Raw genomic sequence first — 18264 nt, forward strand, 5'->3', positions numbered from 1 at the left:
AGGGGGTTCAAAAGACTTTCTCTGCCTCATAATTCAGTAGGTAACAGAATATCCAAGGAAAACCCTAATGTTACGAGGATCTCTTCCTGAGCAACCCACATTAGCCTGCTGAAGACACAAGAAGACATTTTTTCCCCCGCTTGCGTGTCATAACTAGGAGTGGATGGATGACTATGTGGCGGAAATTATAGAATATTATAATCATATATGAATATATATGTATATGTGTACATATTTGAGGATATCGTTGTGCTTGTAGTATACACTTAGTGTTGCTACTATCGTTCCATGAATAATTTTTCGGCCGTTAGTCTATTTGGCCAAGAATCTCGCTGTTTTTACTTTGTCCATTTCCGCTTGGAACAGAGAAATTCTGCGGTTCTTTGTTTGCTATCGTTTGCATCAGATTGATATTGTTGCCTGAATCCCTAAATGGATTTTGCTCTTTTTGCTGTTGTTTAGGAGCTGAGTTCATGTAGGTGTAGTTACTTGTTGTTACAGGTTCGCTAGCCTTGATGTCCAAAGGAGGGAGAAGAATCTTGTTATAATTTGCATCTCTTTTCGGAAAATTAGGCGAAAGTGGTAAGCACGACGTTACTGATAACGATTTCATGTCAGTAGCAACGGATAAGGATCCTCTTGAAGTTTTGCGGAAAGGCTGTTGCAGGGCAAAGCATGACCAATTGGAAATGTCAGTCAACAGAGCCTTGGTTTGTTCATTCAAGTGAGGGGAGTACAGTAAATAGGGGTAGAGAATATTATCCCTTAATGAGGAAACAATGGCATGTAACAAGATATGATATGCAATGAAGGAATCTGACCAAAAATCGAACAAGATGGAGTGTAAGTCCCCGATCAAATTCTTTCGACGCGTGATGATGTAATCATTGATAAACACTTCCACCTTTTCGAATTCCTCTTTCTCTGTGGATGATAAACAGTTTTGACGTTGCACGTAAATGGTGTCGAACCAAAAGTATAGCAGCAGGGCAATATTGGGGTTTATCAGTAGCTGAGATACTTGCGAGGGCGAAACGTCTGAGCTTGCAATCAATTCGGATGAAAACAATTTTAATTGGAAACTAACGATGTCAGTGATCAATTGGATGTTACGTGAGTTTAAAGACGCCAGATTGAAAGACTTCAAATTCAGAAGCATTGAGACAATTGACAAGTTTGTGGTGATCAAAGTCTCATCAATAAACGAAGAGGAATGATGGAGTAGACATGAGGTAGATACTTGAGGGAAATTATCAATAAACCACATGTTCCTCATGGTCCCGCTTCTTAACGTCAAATTGCTTATAAATTCAAACCAGATTGTCTCCCATAACAACCAATGACTTTTGGATTTGCAATCCGTAATTCTTGCATTCAAAACGGTAGCAAATACAGACGAGTTCTCCTTAGTGTCTGATTTTACCGGTTGCTGCATTATGAAGCATTCGTTCAAGTTAATCAGCAAGTCATGCACTCTGAAATCGTGCGGCAACTTATGAGGAAAGGTTTTCTTTATTATGAAATAAACGTAGGCGGAATCAGCCAAAACGTTGATTTGCTTCAAAGTTAAATCAGTCATTGTCATAGGCAGTCCCCTGTTTATAAAATCTTCCAGCGATCTGGACAAGGAAAATTCCTGGCTAACGAACCAATCAAAGATTTGCAAAGAATCGTTGTTGAAGTTGTTTGAATCGCGCAAGACGTTGATCCAGAGATCGAATATGAACCACACGTTTGCCCTGGCATTCAAGTAATGATAACTGGAAGAGGAAACAGCTAAAGGTTTCAAAATATCTTGAAGCATGGTGAAGATATCGAACTTTTTGATGGAGTTGGACACAGGAATGTTGTTTTCCAACATCACCAACAGAGAATAAAACAGAATCAAGGCAAAAATGCCATGCTGTTCCTTCTCTCGGGCACTGTTGCCGTTGCCGTTGCCGTCGCTCTCGCTCTCGCTGTCGTAGTTGTTATCATTATCGTTGTAGCCACACGAGTTGGCGTACAAGTTCGTACAGCAAATAAACCATAACTTTTGAGAGTCCTGGTTCAATGAGATGGACATCCCCAGACAAGCTATTATGAGACCAAAGGGTCTCCTAATCCAAAATCTTTCCACCAACTTGCTATCCTGCAGTGATGAAAACAAGTCCGGAAAGTAGTTTTGAAATATTTTATTCTCTACCAAGTGGGTTACACCCATTCTGAAAAAAGTTAGAATATCCCTAGAACTAATGAAATCTAGTGGATACTCTTGCATAATCTTTACACTGATGGAAGTTTCTAGCTGCCTCTTAGTCTGTTTAGGGCCGGCATTCCTTATATTCAAAATAGGAAATTCTCCTCCAACGAGGCCGTGTTGCAGCCGATCCTTGCTTTCTGTCGCGAGGCTATGGTAGTGGATATTGATAAGGCCACTATTGACCTTAATCATCGAGTTAACCAGCGTCTCCAACTTGATGTCCTTTGCCGAAGTCGGATCATAATCACTCACACCAAGAGAGGCAGGCACTTCAACCTTACTGTCAGTCATAGACGCACAACTGGATAAGAGGAAAGACCTATGGACAGTTCTGATGTGCCGCTGTAAGAGATCCCGCCTGACAAAAGAGTGTTTACAGATTTGACATTGGAAAGGCTTCACGCCCGCATGAGACCTTTCGTGCCTTATCTTGTGCTCCGACCTCGAGAAAGGTTTCAAACAAAACGAACATATATATTTTTTCCGACCGATAGCCATACTGGAGATGATGCAAACGTGATGACTGTGTTAACAGTTTTCTTCTCTCAAGAGCAGGTGGTAAAAATAAGCATTAACAAGTACAGATCTCAAGCCACACTAACCGGAAACAGAGAAAGAGGAAGAGAAAAGCGAAGGAAAAGAAAAAGAAAGCAGAGAACATAAAACATAAAACAACTAAAATCAACCTTTATAGGTACTTTGAACATGCGGTATATATAAATATGTGGGGTGGAATACAACCTGCTCGAAATCTAAAATGCAGCGATTACGATAGGTAGGTAAGGCTTATTAGACGTCAATCGATGATTTTTGCATTGTAAGCATAAGCGCGGGGGAAGGGGTACCCTTGAGGCACGATTGGACCACAATATGAATTGTGGGCTCCTATGCTCCCACATTGCACTAATGACGCATGCACTTGGCGCCTGCAGTAGACCGCCCAACGGTCGGTTTTGCCGCGGACGATCGGAGGCGGGGGAGGGGGGGTCGGAAAGGCGGGGTTCCCGAGTCGGAATTGCCGAGAGCGGGGATCAGTCATCATCTCGGTAAGCGGGTACGGACCCTGTCGCGCTCGACGACCTGGAGGCCTGCGCCTGCTCGTACGACGGTACTGCCAGGGCGGCCGAATCGGCGCCGAGCGGCTGTAGCGCCGGCACAAGGTGATCGTTAGTGCTCTCATGATAGTTGGGAGGCGGCTGGGGCAGCGCGAGCTGCGCCGTTACCGTGGAATCCAGCGCAGGGCCTGGAGTCAGGCCCTGCGTGGGGTAAGCAGTTGCAAAAAGGGGTACTAGCTCGCCAGGGCGGAAGTGGATCTTGCCGTCGTGTTTGTCGAATAGAACTAAGCGGCCCTGCATAGGCAGGTGCGGCGAAATGAATAATAGCACGGGCAATTGCGCTTTAATCTCTAGGTTCTTGTACTCGCCGTCCACTTGGCGCTGCAAAAGTATGCGGACCTGCAGTTTGTGCATGACACGGATCAGATTGTCGTGCACACAACAGTCTTGAGTAATCTGTTTCAGATTGTCCGGGATTGTAAAGGGACAGTCTACGTCAAGTTTGTCCGTGAGCGGGCCGAAGTCCGCAAGTTGGACAGTTTTCATCACGGCTATTTCATCGTCGTAGATTTGTGCGCTGCTATCTTTCATTGCGTAATACTGGATTAGCGCCATTTCAATTCTATCCAAGCGGATGTTCTTCTCGAAGGGGAAAATCTTAATCTTAACGGGGGTCGCACTGCCTATGGGGACGGCCCTGCTCGGAATGGACGTTTCGTACTGCAACTTGTCACGCCAAGTGTCTCCCACGCTAATTTCTTCTTGCATGGCCAAGTTATCCATCGATAGTGTTCGAAGAATCCTAAGATATTTGAACTTTTTGATAGCGATTTTATTTTTCGTTCTTACGCCGTTCCCGCTGGTGTTCGTGCCGCTGCCCGTGGGGTTGGAGGAAGTATGAATGGTTAGATCGCTATCCCATAGCTGGCGCCCATCTATCACTGCCTCGAACGAATACAGTATACTGCCGCTTTGCAGCCCCTCGATTGTTTCGCACACTTCTGGGGGGAGCATCGTATTGAATGGTAGTTCGTAATTGCCTCTCTTCATGAGAAACAAATAGGAACCTCTGGATCCGTCTTTACCGGAATGGTTATAGGTGCTGTTACTGCTACTTCTACTGCGGCCGTCTTCCTTTAAACCTTCGAATGGTGTCCCCGTGACACCGTTCTCTGGTAATTCTAGTATTTTCCTGTGCGAAGAATGTGTCTTTCTGCGTATTATTTTGTTGAAAACAGGGCTCGATAACGACCTCTTGCTTAGAAACATTGCATTGCCACTAGTGTCCACATCTTGGCCGCTGGTGTTACCACTGCCGCTGCTGCCGCTACCACCATGTTGGTTCTCTGTCTGGTCCCCACCGACCAGAACGTCCCCCTGCGAAGAAACCAATAGGTTATCCCAATAGCATTCAAATATTTTCCGTTTCTCCTTCACCAAGCTCGCTAAACTACTGCTGTTCTTCTTATATCGCCCCACTTGTAAGAATTCTAATTTGAACCTCCCCACTAGCCTAAGCGATATCCTTTTCACCACGAGTTCATTCTTCACCGAAATCGCCAGGTTACCTGACAATGGAATAGACGACAGCTCCAATGGTGATCCTTGGATCAAGATTATGTCCTTATACGGGGAGTCTATTCGTATATCGAAATACGTTATCTTCTCTCTCTCCCTTTGCTCTGAATGCCCACCACCATTAGATAGCGAAGTAAGTGAAAACATATTACCGGCTCCCCTTGTGCGTATTGTAACCCTTGAAAGAAGTTCTTTTGTTTTAATTACCTCGTGCTCATCCTCATTATCCACCTCGTTTTGGATCTTTTTTCTTTTTTTTCAGGTTTCAATTTTCGAAGAAAAGAGTTTTCCAGGATTACCAAAGTCAGAGCTGTCAAAAACGAGAAATAACGTATACAATAGCAAAAACATGGGCCGATTGAGCTACCTTACTTGCTTTCTCTTTACTCTAAACTAGAGGCTCAATACATAATACGAGTGCGTTTCGTTTCGTTTCTTTTTTTTTCTACTTGATTTCCCACTTTGTATCTTCAAGGGCCTTTCAGAACTCCAACCTCACCTAACATTATACACATAGCATCGTTTTCGCATACGCACATTCTTCTTGAACTCTTTCCAGCCTCTTTTAATGCTTGCATGAAGCCTGGAAATTCTATACGAAAGTTAATGTTCTCCATCTTTTTGCCCAAAAACGGCAATATTTGAACATATATTGTAAGGGGCCTAAGGGAGTGAATCGTCAAGATTGAACTTTCCTTCTTCGTTTTTTGATGGAAAAGTAAATAAATAAAACTAGACAAAAGAAGCGATCACGATTTAATCCAGGTCAAAGAGTTTGTCTTACCTTGGTAATGATATAAAGTGAGTCAAGTCATTGATAAAAATTTTGCTCAGGTTATGAATAGTAATGAACTTGACCTAAGATACAGCTATTTTTATGAAATATTCGGAAAAAAAAGAAAATCAGACACATCCATCCCCTCTCAGCCGTCCTGCATTAAGGTTCAACCAACTGTATATGATATTGCACTCGAGGACAATGAAGATGAAGATGAGGACAATGAAGATGAAGATGAGGATTCATTCAACGGCCTCTCACTAGCACATGACGTTGGTGCACAATATAAGGCCCTACCGAAATCCTCCCGGCAGCAGTCAAAGGCATCTCCAGCTCTTCGTGTGTCAACAAATTTTAGTCCAAATCCTCAATCCTTCGCAAATGATCCGAACAACTATAAAAATAAGATGATTTCAATGTATGATTTGAATAAACAAGAAAAAGAATGCGCGACCACCACACCCACCACGACTCCCTCACCTTCTCAAAAGAAGCCCACATCACTTCCTCACATAAGGAAACATTCGTCTCCCTCGATATTATCATTTTCTAGACACAATAGCGGTCATGCCGGATATCCTAATCAGTTCTCTACACCTTCAACCCCCAATAGCGCAGGTCACACAACAGATCCACAGGAAACATTCCACAGAAAGCCCAGTACTTCAAGCACTTCTTCTTTATTTGCATTGGAGTCATTAAAAAATCAAAATAGGCGCTCATCGAACTCTTCCAATCATTCCAATCCGTATCAACGCCATAAAAACCAGCATCACCGTCATCACTCAAGATCTAAATCAAGTCCCATTTCCCTATCAGAAATATCTCTAGTCAAGGGAACCCCTTTGGTTTATCCTGCACTTTTGTCTCTAATCGCGATTAAGTTCAAACAGACTATTCAATTGAGCACCCACAAGAAGATGGGCCTCCTTTACAGGGATTCGTTCACAGGAAAGCAAGCCATTGATACTTTATGCTTAATTATGGGAACTTTAGATCGTAATTTGGGGTTGTTGATTGGTAAATCGTTAGAAACTCAGAAATTGTTCCATGATGTTCTTTACGATCATAGCATAAGAGATTCAATACTTGAAGTTTATGAACTCTCTTCAGATTCGATTTTCATAGCTCATCAATCACATAGTTCTATTTCCATTGCGAACACATTCTCCTCTTCCTCTTCTTCACTTAATTTAGCAAGTACTAAGACTGAAATAAATGGTGTTTTCGTCCCATTATCCCATTGTTATTCCCCTACATGCTCTTTGGAAAAGCTTTGCTACTCGATCTCTTGTCCTGATCGTTTGCAGCAACAGGCAAACCTGCATTTGAAATTAGGTGGTGGTCTTAAGAGGAACATCTCATTGGCACTTGATAAAGATGATGATGAGAGAATCTCTTGGACCAATTCCGTACCAAAAACTATATGGGAATCGTTGCCAATGAAGCAAATAAAAAGGCAGGAAGCAATGTATGAGTTGTTTACTACAGAAAAGAACTTTGTTAAATCTTTGGAAATAATTCGAGATACCTTCATGAAAAAATTATTAGAAACAAACATTATTCCAGCCGATGTAAGAGTGAATTTTGTAAAGCACGTCTTTGCATATATCAATGAAATTTATTCCGTAAATAGAGAATTTTTAAAAGCTTTAGCACAAAGACAAGCATTAAGTCCAATTTGTCCCGGAATCGCTGATATATTTTTGCAGTATATTCCCTTTTTTGATCCTTTTCTCTCTTACATAGCATCGAGACCATATGCCAAATACCTAATCGAAACGCAACGGTCAATTAATCCAAATTTTGCACGTTTTGACGATGAAGTGTCCAATTCTTCTCTAAGGCATGGGATTGATTCATTCCTTTCTCAAGGTGTTTCAAGACCTGGAAGATATTCACTGTTAGTTAGAGAGATAATACATTTCTCAGATCCAGTGGCAGACAAAGATGATTTGCAGATGCTAATGAAAGTCCAGGAACTATTAAGAGATTTAATGAAAAGAATTGACAGGGCGAGTGGTGCAGCACAAGATCGTTACGATGTTAAAGTCTTGAAGCAAAAAATACTATTCAAAAATGAATATGTCAATTTAGGTTTGAATAACGAAAAAAGAAAAATCAAGCACGAAGGCCTGCTATCGAGAAAGGACGTGAATAAAGTGGACGCATCGTTTTCGGGAGACATTCAATTTTACCTGCTTGATAATATGTTATTATTCCTAAAATCAAAGGCAGTAAATAAGTGGCATCAACATACTGTATTCCAAAGACCCATTCCATTACCTTTATTGTTCATATGTCCTGCCGAGGATATGCCGCCCATTAAAAGATACGTGATGGAAAATCCGAATTGTTCAGCCGGCGTGCTTTTACCTCAGTACCAAACAAGCAATACCAAGAACGCCATAACGTTTGCCTATTATGGTACGAAACAGCAATATCAAGTTGCATTATATGCACCGCAACTTGCTGGATTACAAACATTGATAGAGAAAGTGAAACAAGAACAAAAGAGATTTCTTGATGAAACAAAACACATTACCTTTAGGCAAATGACAGACCAGTTTTTTCATTCGTACACGAATGCTAACCACATCAACGATGTTTTGCTATGTTCCGCGGGTGAAATACTGTTGGTTGCGACAAACCTCGGACTATATGTCATTAATTATGGCACATCAACCAATAAAAAACCAATTCATCTTCTGCATAAAATATCAGTATCGCAGGTCTCAGTACTGGAGGAATATGAGATTATTATTCTTTTGATTGATAAAAAACTTTATGGGTGTCCTTTGGATATAATAGATGATGCAGATAATGCCGATTCCCTTTTTAAAAGGAAATCTAGAGTGTTACTAAAGTACGTTGCAATGTTTAAGGATGGTATTTGTAATGATAAAAGGGTCATTTTGGTTGCGCATCACTTTCTGCATACTGTGAGGCTGTTGATCGTAAGCCCTATAATATTTGATTTTAACAACAGTGATTTTAAAAAGAACTTAAAGGCAAGTTTAGTGGAATTCAGCGTCGATTCTGAACCTTTATCGTTTTCATTTTTAGGGAATAAAATTACCTTTAGTTGTAAAAGAAATATCAGAATGGTGAATATGCCCGAAGCATTCAACAGAAATGAAATTAAAGTGAGAGAACTGTTAAATCCCTACAATGACAAGTTTCTATCGAGCTTGTATAAGGATGCATTCAAGGTAATCTCTATATTTCTAGTGAAAAATAGGTATTTTATTTGTCTTCCAGGGCTTGGATTTTTCCTGAATAAGCAAGGAAGGAGAGAAGAAACGAAAGAAATTGTTCATTGGGAGGGGGAAGCAGAACAGTTTGCGTGTTTTTACCCCCATATTGTGGCAATTAATAATAACTTTATTGAAATTAGAGACATTGAAAATGGAGAACTTGCTCGCTGCGTACTCGGAAATAAGATACACATGTTAAAGGCAGATACCAAAAAGATTTTATATAGTTATGAGGATTCTCAAGGATTTGAAATCATTGAATCACTAAATTTTTGATGAAAGCGTGATAATTCGTTGAAATCATATTCTTGAAGGAGCACATATTGATTGAAGCAATAAATATTCACACAGAAAATGCATTCATAATCGAATTCAACCATCTGAATGACCTTAATATATATATATATATATATTTATTTAAATAGTACAACGGACATAATTATCCTAAAAAAAAAAAAAGCTTAAAATTTGATAGCATGTTCTTTGCATTTGTCATTGGCAAGTGTGGAAAAATGATCTAGAGTGAAAGTCAATTTCTTCTAGATTAAATTGAGAATTGACAAGTTTTATTTTGATTGTTTCTTCGTATAACTCGTTATTAAAATCTTGACTAGCTTTTTGCAAAAAAGAGAATTCCGATCTTATCGAGGATGCTGAGTTTATTGAAAGAAGTTGCAGTAAAGTATCGATTACCACAATCTTACTGTCGTCATTTATGTAATTATTCCAGATTGTATCTGATATTGGAATATGGATATCAAATGTCTCTTCCATGATATTTAACCGCCATTCTCCGGAATCAGAGGCGCTCTCCTCAGGTAATTCAAATTTCGTGAAATGAGAGCCATCGAAGCTAATGTCATTATCATTTAAGTAGCTATGATACGCGTCGGGCAGCTCGTGGGTAATTCTGTCTATATAGCGTAGCAGGTCATCACGAATTATATGCCCAAATAGTAGATCCTTGGACTGTGGTGAAGTGGGCGTGATGTTGCATGAAAGCCGTATGTCTTGTGATTCATTCATAAAAATATTTTCGTAGCCAGGAAGAAGTTCTTCGCCAGAACTTAGTTCATTGTCCTTGCCATTATCAAAAGACTGAAAATTGATTATATCAATGAAGTTTCGCAGATATCTTGAAGCAATTTTAGTCACTTTATTGACAATTTCATTTGTGGATGTTGTATTGAAGATCTCAGTTAATAGGCTTTTACTCTGAAATACTGGCGGATACAAAAATGCACCAATCAAGTTGACATCATCAAGAAGGTAGAATTCTCTAAGTTTCGAAATTCTAGATAGGATTTTTTCAAAAGGTTTTTTGGATTTGGTGAAGGTAGAGCTTTGAATAACCTCTGTCAAATATGCTTCAAAGTTTATGATAAAAACTAACGTATGTGTGAACTTCAATGGAGCAGAAGAGGCAAAATATTCAATTGCCTGCTCGAAAGTTTTTAAAGTCTCTTCTATTGTAATGATCAGCCGAAAATCAGACTCAGTAAGTGATTCATTCTCTAAATGAGAGTTGATGGATTTGAAGAATGGAACTAAGTTCGCAAAATTTCCCAAGAAATTTTTCAAAGCTGAAAAGCTGTCACAGTTGAAGGAAAGCATTGAAGCTAGTTCGTGACAGTTGGGTTGTGTATAATTTTTGCAGTATAATAAAAAATCCGATTTTAAAGAGCCCCTTAGGTTAACCTCCTCTATCAAAGAGCTAATTTTTCCAAGCACAGTTGATGATATATCCAAGTGGGAGAAATCGATCAGTGAATCTAACAATGAACCTTGCGAATTAATTTCCTTAGCCAAGGAAAAAGAAGAAAGTAACGACTCAGTAGGGAGATTGAAAAATGGTTGCAAAAAACAGTGAAGCAGTTCGGACACTATGCAGATATGGTACGTTACTTGTACGACATTTCCTGCATTAATAGATGGGTTGCCGCTATTTCTTTTTTCTAAAACCTTTGCGTAATAACTCTTTGGCAAAGTTAAGGAAATTACTGATTTTTGTAAACCAGGGTATTTTGAATACACACTATTGAGCCATTTCTGCCAGGAATGGCTATCTATATCCGTTGTTTTACGTACAATAATAGATAATGGTAGGATTTTCGAAACTTTATTGTTATTATCGAACACCTGTAGAGAAAACAATGATCTCGTTTTATCCAACTCTGTAAAATTCACAGACGCAAGAGAGGATAGGTCTAAACTGTGTAGCTGCATCCGAATGTCCTTCAGATACTGTGAGTAAACAGAACCATCTGACTTTTCAGGATTGGATAAATGAATATTAAAAGGCAAATGTAAACCGTTTTCTGGAACTGATCTTCTAACCAAATCATCTATTGAGTTGGACAACTCCACAATCGCTTCTTTTATCACACTAGGTGTCAGGGAGGGGGGCCTATGAAATTTTGATATTAGGAATTTGAACGATTCATTCTCAAAGAAATTTAGAGGTAAATCTTCAGAAGCTATTATTATGGCAATTAACTGCGAGAAAGAAAACGAATTATTGCTTTGTAATTTGCCGATATCAAAATGTCTTAGAGTTGGGTGTGAATTGAATGCTAAGGAATTATAGCTAGGTTTATCTGCATTTTCTACGTGGGAGTTATTGTTTTTGAGAATAGAATCCTTGGCAGTGAAATTCATGGAGTAAAAGCTCTTATTCGCACTTACGTTGTGTTTCGATTTTAAGTGAGATCTAAAATATCTTGTTAAATTTGGATCATTTCTCGTTAATATCTCTCCACAATGTTTGCATTTAACTTTTGTCAATTCCTTATCAATTGCCAAAAAATGGGACCAAAACTTGGCTATATTTTTTTTGAGCAGTTGAACCGGGATCCATATATTGATGCCATCATTTACAATTTCGTCCTCCGGTTGGATTCCTGTTAATAAACTTTTATCGTCATATTTTTCTGTAAGCTCTACATCCTCAGCACCGTCTTCTTCCTCCTCCCCTTCTTCCTCTTCCTCCTCGTCAGTAGTTGATCGCGGAGACGAATGGTTTGAATTATCTGGAGTATCAATGATTCCGTTATCTTCCAAAATCACCAGATCATTGTGTAAATCATTCAATGCGGTGTTCATTTTAGTGATTGAGTAGCCTGGCGCATACACTATTTCGGAAAACCGCTGTTATTCTTAGAATGACGACCCTTTATTTATTGTATTGTTTACTGATCAAAGAGTTGAAAATTTTTCGCTTAAAAAGGAAGATAATAGGACAAAATGTTTCGATGACTGTATAATAAACACATCACCAAAGAGGAAAGAAAAAACAAAGAAAAAGCTACCAGAGAACTTGCACATTTATCTATTTAGATAGTATTCCATGATGAGTAATGTAGCTGGAGAATTGAAGAACAGTGAAGGAAAGAAGAAATACAGAGGAAGCAGGTACCACAACAATAAAAATAGAGGTAAAAACAAGAATGAAACTATAGATTCTAAAAAGAATGAAGGTAAGGTTAATAATACTGGTATTAGCAACAGTAATAAAAGCAAGAGAAGTAACAAAAAGAGAAACAGAGAGCACTACAACTACAAAAGGAAACTTAAATCGGCAAAATCGACTGAGAATGAAGGATATAAGCTTGTTATTAGGTTATTACCTCCAAATTTAACTGCAGATGACTTCTTCGCCATTTTGAGAGGCGCGAATAATGATGGCGATCTCAAGCAAGATATACAAGACAAATTTAAGTACAGCGATTGGTGTTTCTTTGAAGGCCATTATTCTAGTAAGGTATTCAAGAACTCAACATATTCGAGGTGCAATTTTCTGTTCGATAGTTTATCAGATTTAAAGAAATGCGCGGCCTTCATCAAAAGTTGTAAGTTCATTGATAATAAGGATAATATCACAATTCCAGATCTAAATCTATCGCCATATGTGAAAAAGGTTACACAAAAATCCAAAAGGGACTCGGCGCTAGAGGGAACGATCGAAGAAGATGAAATATTTAAAACCTTCATGAATTCAATGAAACAGCTGGACGAAAATGATGACTACTCATTTCAAGACTTTAGCGTTTTGAAGTCTCTGGAGAAAGAATTTTCAAAGAGTGTAGAGTTAGAAAACAAGATAGCAGAAAGAACGGAAAGAGTATTGACAGAACTAGTCGGTACTGGTGACAGGGTTAGGAATAAGAACAAGAAGAAGAAAAATAAAAGTAGTAAAAAGAAATTTAAAGACGAGGATACAAACGCTAAGCTACCAAAGAAGAAACGGAACAGGAGTAAAAAGAAGCGTAATGATCGTGATAACAGCAATACTCCCAAGACCAAGAATAGTAATATGGTTATTATCGAGGAAGCGGGCAAAGAAGTTCTAAAACAAAGGAAGAAGAAGATGCTGTTGCAAGAGAAGTTGAAACAATCTAACTCTCCGCAGGTTCAGTCGCCATCCTCACATGCACGGCCACCGTTGCAACCCAAAGAAAATACCTTTTCGCCGCGAGTCAAAATTTTACATCGAAATGATATCAAGAAGTAACTTAGGGAAATAGCATCCGATATAGTATGTATGATAAATATCATTGATTATGCTGCTACGGAAGCCTTTGTCGTATTCAATGATTTTTCATTGGTCACTCGAATAATGATTCATATGAAAAGTTTAAGTACGTTGAAATAGTTATGAAAACAGAGCAATGCAATAACAGCAGGAATTCTGATAGATTATCGAAGGTGAGACTATGAAGTTGGTCAACTTTTTGAAAAAATTGCGCAATGAGCAAGTTACCATAGAACTAAAAAACGGTACCACAGTTTGGGGCACGCTGCAGTCGGTATCACCACAAATGAATGCCATTCTAACAGACGTGAAGTTAACATTACCACTGCCTCGGCTAAACAAATTGAACGGTAATGGCCTTGCAATGTCCAGCCTGTATTTGACCGGTGGTCAACAAGCCGCCACGGGTGATAATATAGCAAGCTTGCAATATATCAACATTAGAGGTAATACTATAAGACAGATAATTCTACCGGACTCATTGAACCTGGATTCACTATTAGTTGATCAAAAACAGCTGAGTTCTTTGAGAAGGTCGGGTCAGATTGCCAATGATTCTAACAAAAAGAGAAGACGTGATTTTGATGCTCCAGCAAATAAAAGACCAAGAAGAGGTCTATGATTCTTCACAACTGTCACTGTCATCTTCACTTTCACTTGAACTACTTTCTTCTTCTGAATCGTATATTTTACTCCATTGGCATTTGCCTAAAGGAATACCCCAAATGTGATCTTGAGTGACCAGCCAATCGACTAATTCATCAACATGTACTATACAAAGTCCTTCGTTCTGAGAGTGAGCAAAGCAATCTACCTGTAGTGGGAAACTTTTCAGTTTGAAAAACTGCTGTGAATATTTGTATAATTGTACTTTAAATAATTGTATCAAATCATTTTCATAACTATTGTTTTTGTTTTGGTCATTTAAATAATAGTACTGTAACCGCGCATAAACCAGCACCAAAGCGATAATGTATTTCGAATTGAAATCTTTTACATTTTTCACATCCAATAAGAAGGCTAACTGCTTCAAATTAGGTCTAATTTCCACTAATTTCATCAAGATGCACTTGAATTCTACACCACCGAGAACAGCCATGTTCAAATGGCCATCTTGACCCCTCAAAGTACCAAGTGCGTCGATAATAACTTTAAGGAGCTCCAGCATTGTGTTACCTCTCAACGATTCGTTGCTCAAATTGACTTTATAGTACATTGAATTGTGAATTTTGTCTCTTGTCAACCGAGGAATAATTAGCGATACCGATTGATTATTCAGCTGCTTCGAAGAAATGTGGGACTCCACTTGAAACTCATGAGTTGCCATTGAAGTTGTTTGTATCTTACTTTACGCTGTGTTTCTTTCTCAATTTCTCTTGAGTGACAAAAATCCCTGTATAACACTAGCTTATTTTTCTTATATTAATTTGTTAATCTTAACGCACTTTTCTCATTATTCACAAAAACTATTTACATTATTAGAGAGTGAAAATATATAGATGCATGCATATGGTCTACTACTTTATAAATTGACATTCCCTTTCATATCTTTCAGAACCAGCCTATACTTTGGGTTTTTTTCATTTTATCTAATTTCTTGGCATACTTCGAACCCTTCTTGGAAGCAATCAAATCGTCTATGTTCTTCAAAGCCTCTTCGCGCTTTTTTAACTTCTCGTTTGATTTCAATTCATGTTTATGACCTTTAGGCATTAGGACACCCTTCATGAAAGTCTTCTTATCGTATTTCTCTTCGAAGAAAACTTTCTTCGTATTTTCGATAGGTGGTAAAAACTCTTGTACTCCATAGCGCACTGCCAACTTATATACGTCACTCATCCTTCTTAGTGAATATTTTGGGTCATGGAACCGCTCCGTTACCGGGTGCTTATTCGGCAAGAAGGGGTTGGCATCGATGGCCTTGGTTGATGTTGACACTGAAGAATACTTGATTGAAGGCGGATATCTTTGGAAAAATGACTTTAATTTCGAAGGTAACTTATCAAAATATTGCTTGTATGACATGGAGAACTATTGAACACACGGGTTGAACTTTTGTTTGACTTACAGGACTTCTATCTGTTCTCGTGCTTGCTTCACTTACTTTTTAATTTTATTTGTATTCTATTTTTTTTTCTCCCAATTTGGTGCTCTGAATAAAGGAATATAAAGGGACTATTACAAAAGTACTTAAATGTTACTATAATTTAGAGGAATGTGCGGGTATAACTGTTGTGTACCACCAGTCGATCGCTAAGGGTGATTCAAGGCCTGAAACCATATCCCACAATCGTTGGAGTAGTCTCTTATTATGAATATTGATCAGTTGCAAACAGACATTTAACCAATCGATCAAATGATGTGGATCTTCGACTAATGATATTTGTACTATCAAGCACTCAATCAGTACGTTTTTCTTCTCCGGGCTCTTTGTGTTAAGAATTTTGATGTATGTTTCGTGCAAAGAGTCCCTCAGTAGATGCCTGTTATAATTACGTAGCGACAGGAACTGCATAGATAGACTGCTGAATATAATCTGAATCTGATCAGCGGACAATTCTCCAGCAATGAATTGGTCCATCGACATTTTTAAATAGTTGGCTATGCGGGACACTTGCCACTGTGCGACCTGCGAGGAGTGAGAGGGATCAATGCTCAGGGAGGTGATTGCCAATGTGTGTATGGATTCTCTAAGTTCAATTTCCAAGGGGCTGCTCAAACCTCCTTTAAGAAAGCCATTGAAATGTAGCAGAGGTTCGATGAATTGGGTGACAAATGGCATACGAATGCGCCATGAGTAATAACTGATAATTTTGTTTAGGAAGTTGATGTAGAATAGTAGTTTGCTCGGGTCTTCGCTTATGTAAGCTTCTTTCATATGGTTCAAAATCGGAATGATTTTGGATAGGTCATCCAGGACAATGAAATATGTTATTAAACTGTCATAAACGTAGTCATAGCTGGGAAATCCAACCGTCCCGAATTTTTCAGTCAGAACATGAATATGGAAAAGACTTAAACAGATCATGAAGTAAAAATTGTCTTTATGATCGGGGGAAATTTTCATATTCATGGCAGATATTTCCTTTAACGCAAGGATTATCAAAATAAATAAATCCTGGAACTTGCGATCTAGCTGTTTTTGTTGTTCGAATGGCCTCACGGCATCTGACAAATATTGGCATATCTTTTCCAGTTTGTATAGGGAATTCATCAAAGTTGGTTCATTTGATTTGGTGAACAAAGCGTTCAAGCAGTTAGCCAGGTGGTTCAGATTCGTCGATAGAACTGAGCTGACCGTGGAACCTTCCGTTGGCTGCCCAATGTCGTGCGTATACTCTGCCAGCAGGTCTAATAATCTCCCAGTGACTAAATCCCATGATATGTTAACTGCGTGAAAGGGGAAGTCTGTGATGGGATGACTGAAGAGTAAAACCATTGAGACGAGCAGATAATTCTTAATCAACGGGTTAGCATTGATGGCGGGATCATTCCAGAACTCTGCCCAGATTGGTAAAAACAGGTTAAATCTCCAGTTATTATAATAAAGCGCAGTCTTGTCGCGGGATTCGTCGATGAAGTAGGCATCATTCAATGACTTGAATCTCGGATAAGTGATCAGAATCCCGCCTAATACCATCAGTTGCGACAGGTTCCAAGCAGCTCGATGCGATTCCAACACAGCATTCCAGACTTGGTAGAAGTTGGAAATGGGCAGAGTGGGTTCAGAAACCTCCAGTTTCCAAAGGAAAACATCTTTGATGACGTGCAACAGACGTAGCGGTGGTAATTTGATAATGAGCTGCGACTGGAAAAGTGCCTTAACTAAACGGTACAGAGTGTCGGGGGATTTTATTCTGGGGACGTAGTATACCAAGTTAGCCGAGACTTCGTCCAGCAAACGCTGATCGTACGGGATCCTTGCCGTTGAAGAAAGAGCGGTGATCAGATATTCGACGTCATGATCAAACATGCTGCTTCTGCGCCCGTTCGCGAATGCCTTCTTCTTGCACATGCATGCATATCCATACTTTTCTCTTATGTTTGTCTTTTTCGTTTTTTCTTCCAGTGAATTTTTCCCTTAATGCGGAAATAGTAACAATGCAGAAAGTAAGTTAAAAAGAAGAAAGACAAAGAGCTATGTAGAGTATGTTGTTGTATGTAGCGCTTTTTCTACAAATGGAAAGTCACAGACACATTATATCTTGAGGTTTTTAGTGCCTTCCTGGGCCTGCTTCAAGTCCTGTCTTCTTTGCACGTCCCAGTTATACAATCTTGCGCAATTGACTTCCATCGTGGTAATGTTCTCCCTTAGGAACTCAACGTCCTCCGTAGAGACCGTCAGGGATTGCTCCGAGTCCGCGAGCTTCTTCTGTAGTAGCTCTATGGCCTCATCAACCGGGTATTCCAGCATCACGTCTGCGCCCAGCCACAGTCCGACTTTCAAGTCGGCACGGTCCTCTGGTATATCGATTTGAGCCTTCGTGTAAAGCGTGTCGTTCAACTGGTAGTGCAGAAGCATAGGCTCAGCGCTCTCGCCGTCCTTGTCACTGTGATTGCGCAGACTTTGGCAGATCTTCAGTGTGTTTTGCAAGTCCGGGATCCGGATCTTCAATTGCTTTATTGTCGCCATTTTAGACTCTTGCATGAACTTGTACTTAGAAAGCCGTTCCTGAAACTTGTTGAAGCACAGCTCGAAGTCGCTTGGGTCCTTGATTATGTCGTTGACATTTTCGATGAACGGAGCTTGCGGTATGCCTCTGGCATTTTTCTCCGTGGAGTTGAATAAGGTGTCCATAGTTCTTCAGCGAATGCTTATGTAT

The 18264-nt window shown here is 39.4% G+C and overlaps 10 protein-coding genes across 10 annotated transcripts; 3 read left to right on the forward strand and 7 right to left on the reverse strand.

Moving 5' to 3' along the window:
* Positions 1–307: 307 nt before the first annotated feature.
* On the reverse strand, positions 308–2740 carry SKDI07G3180 (uncharacterized protein; the record flags this gene model as incomplete). The annotated part of the gene is made up of 1 exon (XM_056228080.1): positions 308–2740. One exon carries the CDS (start codon positions 2738–2740, stop codon positions 308–310), a length of 2433 nt encoding a protein of 810 aa, XP_056087837.1.
* A 533-nt stretch (positions 2741–3273) lies between these two features.
* Positions 3274–5022, reverse strand: ART5 (Art5p; the record flags this gene model as incomplete). The annotated part of the gene is made up of 1 exon (XM_056228081.1): positions 3274–5022. One exon carries the CDS (start codon positions 5020–5022, stop codon positions 3274–3276), a length of 1749 nt encoding a protein of 582 aa, XP_056087838.1.
* Positions 5023–5712: 690 nt separating this feature from the next.
* On the forward strand, positions 5713–9186 carry ROM1 (Rho family guanine nucleotide exchange factor ROM1; the record flags this gene model as incomplete). Its single annotated transcript, XM_056228083.1, has 1 exon — positions 5713–9186. One exon carries the CDS (start codon positions 5713–5715, stop codon positions 9184–9186), a length of 3474 nt encoding a protein of 1157 aa, XP_056087839.1.
* Positions 9187–9402: 216 nt separating this feature from the next.
* ENV11 (Env11p) lies at positions 9403–12012 on the reverse strand (the record flags this gene model as incomplete). The annotated part of the gene is made up of 1 exon (XM_056228084.1): positions 9403–12012. One exon carries the CDS (start codon positions 12010–12012, stop codon positions 9403–9405), a length of 2610 nt encoding a protein of 869 aa, XP_056087840.1.
* Positions 12013–12259: 247 nt separating this feature from the next.
* On the forward strand, positions 12260–13420 carry UPF3 (Upf3p; the record flags this gene model as incomplete). Its single annotated transcript, XM_056228085.1, has 1 exon — positions 12260–13420. One exon carries the CDS (start codon positions 12260–12262, stop codon positions 13418–13420), a length of 1161 nt encoding a protein of 386 aa, XP_056087841.1.
* Positions 13421–13622: 202 nt separating this feature from the next.
* Positions 13623–14063, forward strand: SMD1 (mRNA splicing protein SMD1; the record flags this gene model as incomplete). Its single annotated transcript, XM_056228086.1, has 1 exon — positions 13623–14063. One exon carries the CDS (start codon positions 13623–13625, stop codon positions 14061–14063), a length of 441 nt encoding a protein of 146 aa, XP_056087842.1.
* On the reverse strand, positions 14058–14768 carry PRP38 (U4/U6-U5 snRNP complex subunit PRP38; the record flags this gene model as incomplete). Its single annotated transcript, XM_056228087.1, has 1 exon — positions 14058–14768. One exon carries the CDS (start codon positions 14766–14768, stop codon positions 14058–14060), a length of 711 nt encoding a protein of 236 aa, XP_056087843.1.
* A 224-nt stretch (positions 14769–14992) lies between these two features.
* On the reverse strand, positions 14993–15466 carry MRPL25 (mitochondrial 54S ribosomal protein mL59; the record flags this gene model as incomplete). Its single annotated transcript, XM_056228088.1, has 1 exon — positions 14993–15466. The coding sequence occupies one exon, from the start codon at positions 15464–15466 to the stop codon at positions 14993–14995; it is 474 nt and encodes a 157-aa protein (XP_056087844.1).
* A 175-nt stretch (positions 15467–15641) lies between these two features.
* On the reverse strand, positions 15642–17414 carry PEX8 (Pex8p; the record flags this gene model as incomplete). The annotated part of the gene is made up of 1 exon (XM_056228089.1): positions 15642–17414. The coding sequence occupies one exon, from the start codon at positions 17412–17414 to the stop codon at positions 15642–15644; it is 1773 nt and encodes a 590-aa protein (XP_056087845.1).
* Positions 17415–17639: 225 nt separating this feature from the next.
* Positions 17640–18239, reverse strand: PAC10 (tubulin-binding prefolding complex subunit PAC10; the record flags this gene model as incomplete). Its single annotated transcript, XM_056228090.1, has 1 exon — positions 17640–18239. One exon carries the CDS (start codon positions 18237–18239, stop codon positions 17640–17642), a length of 600 nt encoding a protein of 199 aa, XP_056087846.1.
* Between the last annotated feature and the right edge of the window lie 25 nt (positions 18240–18264).

The sequence above is a fragment of the Saccharomyces kudriavzevii genome, assembly GCF_947243775.1.
Source record: "Saccharomyces kudriavzevii IFO 1802 strain IFO1802 genome assembly, chromosome: 7".
NCBI lineage: Eukaryota > Fungi > Ascomycota > Saccharomycetes > Saccharomycetales > Saccharomycetaceae > Saccharomyces > Saccharomyces kudriavzevii.